The sequence below is a fragment of the Engraulis encrasicolus genome, chromosome 16 (genome assembly GCF_034702125.1).
Source record: "Engraulis encrasicolus isolate BLACKSEA-1 chromosome 16, IST_EnEncr_1.0, whole genome shotgun sequence".
Taxonomy (NCBI): domain Eukaryota; kingdom Metazoa; phylum Chordata; class Actinopteri; order Clupeiformes; family Engraulidae; genus Engraulis; species Engraulis encrasicolus.
In genome coordinates, this window is record NC_085872.1 from 29,265,199 (window position 1) to 29,273,751 (window position 8,553).

The 8,553-nt window shown below is 40.3% G+C and overlaps 1 protein-coding gene across 1 annotated transcript; it reads left to right on the forward strand.

The window, feature by feature from the left end:
* The first annotated feature begins 1,225 nt into the window (after window positions 1-1,225).
* higd1a (HIG1 hypoxia inducible domain family, member 1A) lies at window positions 1,226-3,797 on the forward strand. Its single transcript, XM_063220383.1, has 4 exons — window positions 1,226-1,290; window positions 1,897-1,999; window positions 2,268-2,402; window positions 2,596-3,797. Exons 2-4 carry the CDS (start codon window positions 1,924-1,926, stop codon window positions 2,667-2,669), a joined length of 285 nt encoding a protein of 94 aa, XP_063076453.1. The 5' UTR covers window positions 1,226-1,290; window positions 1,897-1,923; the 3' UTR covers window positions 2,670-3,797.
* Window positions 3,798-8,553: the final 4,756 nt, after the last annotated feature.

Below are 8,553 nucleotides of genomic sequence, written 5' to 3' on the forward strand. Positions count from 1 at the left end.
CAGTACACCCTCCACATGCTTCCACAGCCATTGGCCTATCTCTAGCCCAGTGTTTCCCAACCTTTTTTGTCTCGAGTACCCCCTAAGCCTTTTCTTTGTGCCATGAGTACCCTGAACTCATGTTCTATATCACTTTCTCTATCTCAATGTGACTATGTTACATTACATTACATTATGCTATTACTATGTTCCATGCATTTGATAAAATTTCATTTTTCCAAGTACCCCCTGCAGTGTGCTTGCGTACCCCTAGTGGTACACGTACCTGGTTGGGAAACACTGCTCTAGCCTATGGCCAAATATCGTGATCCTCCGAACACATGTAAATGGAAACATATTACATCAGCATGAAATAGGCTACAGCCTACGGAACAACTGACATTGCCTCCATGTCATTGCTCAGCATATTGTTTCATAACACGTGAACTTGAACTAGGCCTACAGTGAGGCATTAACAGCTGTAGGCCTAATAGATTGCAAGTAGGCCTATATAGTCTTAACCTGACTCTCGCGCAGATGGATTGTCATCCACGAAGTGTAACGAAGATGCACGAAGCACTAGGGGTCTCGCGAGAGCCAGGCCTATATAGTCTGGCCTTTAGTCTAAATTCTGCCTCTGTTCAGTAGGTGATTATCGCAGTCCAGAAGTCAACTCTTGTCAGTTGTAATAAAAAATATATATATTTTAAAAAATGTCAATGCGGGGACTAGGTAGTGCATTGCTATGTAAAATTTCTATCTGGCAGCACTCATACATTTTTATTGTTGGGACCAATTTACACCATGTAGGCTAGGCCAGAACTAGTGGTTGTGCCTGTCAATGGGGCTGCCTTGGTCTCGTGTGCTCTCTCAGCTGCGCGTCTGATTCACACGAGCACATTCTGTTCCACGAGGCATGACTACGATCACCCGCGCCTCCAGTTACATCAGAGCAAGGCTCTGGTTACTGATGTTACATCAACATTTTTTTGCTCGGTTTTGCGTGGCATTCTGGGAAAATGAGTCTGCCCTACGTATACCATCTCAGATTTACCGGAATATATCAAATGCACACTTTTTCTTTTAAAACACGGACTGCTATCCAACGCCATGCTAGTATATCGTTTCACCATAGTAATGTATTGTGCTTTGTATTCGTAAGTAGAGTGACATTTAGCCCTACAAGAACTCACACTGCATGTCCCCTGCGTTGGATATACGTCACGTTTCGTCACGAGGAAGGACATTACTTTCGTAATTTGCGGCTGTCCACTCCAGGCGCGCTCTTCATTGCGGTATTATTCACAGTTGGTAAGTACAGTACCTCATCTCTCAACTTAAAGTTTCATTTATAGTAACGTGTTAATAACAATGTCAGGCCGACATCCTGCTACATAGCGTAAATTGTTTCTACCACGGCCTAGTGTTACAATGGTAGTAACATTGTTTCAGTCCTCTAGAGACCCGGTTTCCCGGCATAGCCTATTATCGAATGGACCTCCTGAATTAGATTACTCTACACTCACATGGCCATGGCTATTGTAGGTTCTTTGACCATTGACTGAAAGTCTTATGGCAGACTAGCTCTATGTGTAGCCTACGCCTGGAGTGAAAATATATCCAAAAGCTAGTGTGGGGACGCTCAGGTGGCCACAAAAACTTATCTGACCTTCGGTGAAGAACCTTATGTGCTGAAGCAAAGTAATGTGAACACGGCTTAGTTGGCTAGTGTCCTAAAGTTAGACCATGTTTCAACCAGGTGGCCTAGGCTTAGGCTATGTCATTAAAAAAAGATGCTAATGAACATCTCTATGCAAGTCCATAACTTGCATAATAAGACAGTAGCTTGCTTTACACTGTTACAGACATCGTTCTGATGGGACTGTCTCTCACGTGTGCCATGATAATATCTTCTAGGCAGGATCCAACAATTCGAAGGTCAACATGTCTACCATGGATTATGACGAACATGAGTCCAAATTTATGCGCAAAGCAAGAGAAAACCCATTCGTCCCTGCAGGTAAGTTACCCTTGGCCATTGATATGCTGTAGACATCAATGCACTGTTGTGATTGTATGTTCAAAGGTGTAAAAAATAATGTAGAAGTACACTTAAAATGTAGCTACCTTATTAGGTACAATGGAATAACTGGTGTATTAACAATGTAAGATCATAGTGTTGTAATTACACCAGTTAGAGTACTTCTACTTCTGCTTGTATCGGTTACACCTCTGTATGTGATGATACTTCACCTAAGATGTCTGATGCTATTGTTTTGCCTCGTCAGGAATGGCTGGATTTGTAGGTATTGTGGCCTTTGGACTACTCAAATTGAGAAGTCGTGGGAACACCAAGATGTCTGTCCATCTTATTCACATGCGTGTAGCAGCACAGGGTTGTGTGGTCGGAGCAATGACAATAGGTATGGTTGACATTTGAACATCTGTATGTGGCACATTCAATGGTGTTTGTCATTTTAACGTCAATATTTATATTCGTTCATTCAATGCACCGAATATAAATATTGATGTTAAAAGGTGATTCAATGGTGTTTGGTTCTGTATACCTTGCAATGATGCCATACCTTACGATGCTGTGCCTCCTTTCCTCTGTAGGTGTCATCTACTCGATGTACAGAGACTACGTGCTGAAGCCCATGGAGGAACAGAAAGCCCTGAACCACAAGTGAATGTTGTCATGTATAGCTATGAACTGCACCTGATACGTTTGTCCTTGACACTTTCTAATTTATAGAATCAAGTAGTGTTTTTTAGTAATGGGGGTCTTTTCCCATTTTATACATTTTGCGCCTCAGTTTTCTGAGGTCATCACTTTATTTTATTGTTGGGCCTGATCAAGTGAAGATTTTAAGGGAAGGTGGTTTGTAGACAGCAGCAAATTATGCTGTGTACTGCAAGTGGTCTGCATCAAGACATTTGTGAAGTGGGTAACTCCATTCAAAAAAGGGACATATGGTCGTATGGAGTTACAGGAAAAGAATGCAAAGCTGTGGACATCACAGTTGTAAAAACAAGGGGTACCGACGGGGCACAATATCCCTTGATCAAGGCCTTGTATCATCACAAGGGACAAAACGGCATGAGTTTGGGAGTACGAACATATTCATGTAACCTAAGTTGATACCCTTTTCGGTAATACCCTACCGGTACCGGTAGTACCGCTAGTACCCTACCCCCCAGTTATGGAAGGGCATTTCACACTTTGGTGGACATACACCTCCACCCTGCACAGGCTCGCCTCTTGAATAACTCCACCAGCACCAAAGGAATGCCATCAGCCAGCCTTTTTTGTTGTTGTTAATTGTTTGTAAGTGCCATGTGCCTTATTGAAAATTGTATTTATTTTGTGGAGTTGAATTGTATCTTACTCAGTGTTTTTGAAGCAACCTGCATAGAAAAGAAGATACTGTGATTTGTTTTAAGCCCAGCCCTTTTATAGGAAGTTTAACTATTCCCAGTCAAATAGGGATTACTCTCATTTGACAGTGATGTGCTACCTACGTTTGTATTAAACAAACAATGCTTTAGTTTTTATCGAGCCGTTTGTGTTGTTCGGTTTCAAGATGTACACGGTAGATCACCAGTATTTTATTGTGGATAGGGTGACTGGCATGACAGCCATCATTTCTTCACTTTTTTTTTTTTTTTACCTCTGGTTCAAATGACTCAAAACCATAACTGATGTTACTAGCATCAGTATAAGGGGAGAATGAATGATTGTTTTCCTTTTCCCATGATGATCTACTGTGTAAAACTGTAGAGATGAAAATAAACAATTTTCAGATATGTGAATTTCACTGTTTTGACGTATGTAATTTATAACATATAAGCCAGCCACATTACTACTGCTGTTATGAAATGAAAAGCTTGAGGAAAAGAGTATTGTTTTAGAGGTTGACGCTCTGATGAAGACCCAGTGCGGGTTGAAACTGGTTAGCGGTTTAGCCTTTGTTACAATGCCCATGGATTAATAGAGGGCTTTTATACTAAGAACAATCCTTGTCGGCCTGTGGAGTTGCCTGAAGTCGGCCCTAGTGCCAACACGCTCTATTGTTTTAGTTGTTTGATTTCTACACTCACAAAGAAGCCACAGCTACAGTATTGCTGTATTTTCATAGAATAGATCTGCATATCTCCAAAATACATCAGATGCACAAGTATTTACCCAATCTGATCTAGGTTCTGTTCAGGTGCAGCACTCAGTTTTCCAACCAGTGTCTGGCCTCCTGAACTCAATCACTCTGTGCCTTGTGGTTTTATCACAGATTCTGTAAGAGACTATATAGGCTGTGGTTTGATGATATTCAGCAGTACCTTGCTACATAATTTCAAAGACACTAATTTTAAATCTAAGCTTTAAATCTAGACTCAAGACAAAGCTGTTCTCAGATGCTTTCCCCTAGCTTAAATGTATTATTATTATTTTGATGTTTATTTAATTTGTTTTATTTTATTATTATTTTTACCTTATGTTTTATCTTTATGTTTTAAATGTTTTTTGACTCTAATTTATTTCCTTCTTTCTTCCCTGTTTCCTTCATTTACATTTGTTAACTTTGTGAAGCACATTGAGTTGCACCTGTGTATGAAATGCGCTATATACAGTGCCCTCCATAATTATTGGCACCCCTGGTTGAGATGTGTTTTTTAGCTTCCAATTATTTTATTTTTTTTCTAAATAATATGGGACCTTAATGGAAAAAAAATGAAAAATCCAACCTTCAATACAAGTGCATTTATTCAGTGGGGAAAAAATCCCACATAAAGAAATAATTATTTGACATCAAATAATGTGTGTCACAATTATTAGCACCCCTGGTGTTAATATTTTGTACAACCCCCTTTTACCAACAAAACAGCACCTAATCTTCTCCTATAATGTTTCACAAGATGGGAAAAGACAGAAAGAGGGATCTTCAGCCATTCCTTTTTGCAGAATCTCTCTAAATCATCCAGAGACCTGGGTCCTCTCCTCTGTACTCTCCTCTTCAGCTCACCCCACAGGTTCTCAATGGGGTTGAGGTCAGGGGACTGAGATGGCCATGGGAGGAGCTTGATTTTGTGTCTGGTGAACCATTTCTGTGTAGATTTGGCCATATGTTTAGGGTCATTGTCTTGCTGAAAGACCCAGTGACGACCCAGCTTCAGCTTTCGGGCAGAAGGCAATAGATTTTTATTTAAAATGTCCTGGTATTTCAAAGCATTCATGATGCCATGCACCCTAACAAGGTTCCCAGGGCCTTTGGAAGCGAAACAGCCCCACAGCATCACTGACCCACCCCCATACTTCACAGTGGGTATGAGGTGCTTTTCAGCATGCGCATCTTTCGTGGTACGCCAGACCCACTTAGAGTGTTTGTTGCCAAAAAGCTCAATCTTGGTCTCATCTGACCAAAGCACACGGTCCCAGTTGAAGCCCCAATACCGCTTGGCGAACTCCAGACGCTTGCGTTTATGATTGTGAGTGAGGAAAGGTTTTCTCCGTGCATGCCTCCCAAACAGCTTGTTGGCGTGTAGACAGCGCCTGATGGTTGATTTGGAGACTTTGTGACCCCAGGATGCTACCATTTGTTGTAATTCTGTAACAGTGAGCTTTGGAGATCTTTTGATTTCTCTTACCATCCTCCTCACTGTGCGTGGTGGCAAAATAAACTTGGGTCCTCGTCCAGGCTTGTTTACCACTGTTCCAGTTGTTTTGAACTTCTTAATTATTCCTCTCACAGTGGATATGGGCAGCTGCAGTTGAGTGGCAATCTTCTTGTAGCCTCTGCCTGACCTGTGAAGGTCGACGCACATCTGCCTCACTTGTATGCTGTGTTCCTTTGTCTTTCCCATGTTTAAGAGTGGATAAGAGAAATGGCCTCGGTGTCACGTCATATTTATACCCCAGGGAAACAGGAAGTGATGAATTACTAATTAAATGTTCCTACATACTCTGGTAAACTTTGTAAACTACTTTAGAAATGACAGAAATGCTTCAATTATATTTATTTCCTGGGAATTGTTAAGGGTGCCAATAATTGTGGAACAGGTGATTTAATGAAAAATAATTCTTTTTTAGTCAGGGATTTTTTTATTTTCTTACAATTCATTTGAGTTGAAGGCTACATTTTCCTACAATTTTCAGTGTGACAGTATTCTTCTGCAATAAACACTGAATTTATTTTAAGGCTTTTAACACATCTCAACCAGGGGTGCCAATAATTATGGAGGGCACTGTAAATAAACTTGCCTTGCCTTGCCTGTTCTTAGAGTATGCCCCACTATCTTAGCTTCTGAGATGTGATAGGACAGGACATGCATGTGGCATTACATGTCTCAGAGCTGTTCTTGAAGCCAGCGACAAGAAGAGCACAGTAACCTGTGGCACAACGATGCTGCTAACCAACTAACCAATCAGCCATCTGCTTCCTTGTCCGAGCCACTGGGCCCATTCTGAAAAGTGCATTGGTGAAGACTTTTGTGGACATGTTGGGGTAGTAGACGACAACTTTTTATTCAGTTAGTTAGAAGGGACATACATCATTCTATGGTGGTTATGACTATTTATTTATTTATTTTACTTTTGGGATCTATTTTAGGTTAATTGTCAGGTGTTTCTGTTGGTCAACACAAGAAAAAGTTAAATTGTCATCCAACCCTGACATGTTCAACACAGTAGTCTTCTGTTTGCAACATGTATTCATGCAGTGAGCACAATGGAAAATCAATTCTTAATCTCAGAGGTAACCAGTTACCAAGTCATAACAAATATGTGATGTACTGTCACCTATTCCAGTAAATTGTTGGACAACTCATTTTTTTAAATACATATTCACTGTAAAATGAAATGATAAAAGTGAGAGAAGTCAAACACTCCAAGGTTTCTTTTATGATCTCTGAAGTTTTTTTTGCTTTTGAAAGCTCTTTCATAGTTGGCAGCCCAAACAACAGCAACCAATTCAAACCAAATGTTCAGAATCTTTAAAAGTTTCTATGGTGTCATTTTTAGAGTATGTTCAGAGCCCACAAACCATTCATTACTCATTGTGTTCATCACACTGAAAGTGTTATTCTATGAACGGGCTCTGGCTTTGTGGTTGTTGCTGGGTTGAAATCGGGCAGGCCTCTGCGGTTCTCCCCCCTAGAAGTTCATGTCCCTTCTGTCATCATGTCCTTGGCTATTACACTGTCACAAAGACAAACCCATGGGAAAACACTGGAACACATCCATGGGCCAATGTAAATGCAAACATGAATAATTAAAATGACACAAAGCACCTCGCATTTTGGCATCGCTTTTATTATTATTATTATTATTATTATTATTATTATTATTATTATTATTATTATTACAGTAGTAGTACAGTAGAAGTAGTAGTAATAGTAATATTAGTAGGCTTAGTAGTACTATAATATATAATTATTGTTGCTATGAATATGCATGTAAGTGTCTTTTTTGTTGTTATTGTCCAAATATTGCAAAAAGGCATGCCAAATATGACATTTTACCTGTGACGACAGTCAACACAGTGGACTTTAACTTAAATTTTCGTTTATTAGTCTCTCTCTCTCTCTCTCTCTCTCTCTCTCTCTCTCTCTCTCTCTCTCTCTCTCTCTCTGTGCCTCCTTGTTTGTGTGTGTCTCTGTGTGTGTCTGTGTGTGTGAGAGTACTTTCTCATATCAGGTGACTGTTGGACAATTAGGCCTACTTTGAGTCAACTGTATAGTTGTGATATGGTGCTGTATAAATGCATATTGATTGATTGATTGATTGATTGATTGATCGATTGATCGATTGAGTTTAATTGTGTTATAGATGTAGCCTACTCCATTCAGGGTCGCCAACCGTCCCTTGAAATACGGAATCATCCCGTATTAAGAAATAAAACTACAGTTCTGTATTGAGTTGAAACGTGACCAAGTTTTGGTTAAAATGCAGGAAATTGCTAATCTGGTTCTCACGATGGCGAGCTCACGATGTTTAACGAAGATGCACGAAGCACGAAGAGTCTGCGTGAGAGCCAGGCTAGGAAATTGCATCTTAGAAATGCAACATTTTCTGAAGGACCCCAAGACCCCTGCAACAATTAAGTGTCACATTTTTCCCCCAGACAGTTGACAACCCAAACTCCATTGTGTAATGCCCACTCCATGTTGTGTGGCAGTCTGCTTGAAACAAAGCATCCACTCCAGAGCAAATATCTAATTCAACGGTGTCTAGCTAAATTTAGGGGCCACTATGTTTAGGGACCACTGTCAATTCTCTGATGCTATTTGTAGGCCTATGCCTCATCATTCTCTAGTCCTGTGTAGGCCTATATTATACTAGCCTAGTAGGCTATCATAAATAGATGGATTTCACACAATTTAGCTGATAGCTCAAATTTCAGAGAAAAAATACCAAAATACTCTTTCATTCACTATTTCTATTATAACGCCATAAAAGCATGAACAGGTAGCCTAATCAAACGACATCTAGGCCTATTCTGTCTTTAGTGCATCTGGCTCGAGCTAATGGCCCCGCCCTACTGCTAGACCAAAGTTTTGCTGTCATGGATACGGCGGCTGGGG

Bases quoted from the DNA above. Each gene is read 5' to 3' on its own strand.
- higd1a (XM_063220383.1), top strand. From the start codon at position 1,924: ATGTCTACCATGGATTATGACGAACATGAGTCCAAATTTATGCGCAAA. The intron at 2,000-2,267 runs GTAAGTTACCCT...TTGCCTCGTCAG, and splicing joins AAACCCATTCGTCCCTGCAG to GAATGGCTGGATTTGTAGGT. The intron at 2,403-2,595 runs GTATGGTTGACA...TTTCCTCTGTAG, and splicing joins GGTCGGAGCAATGACAATAG to GTGTCATCTACTCGATGTAC.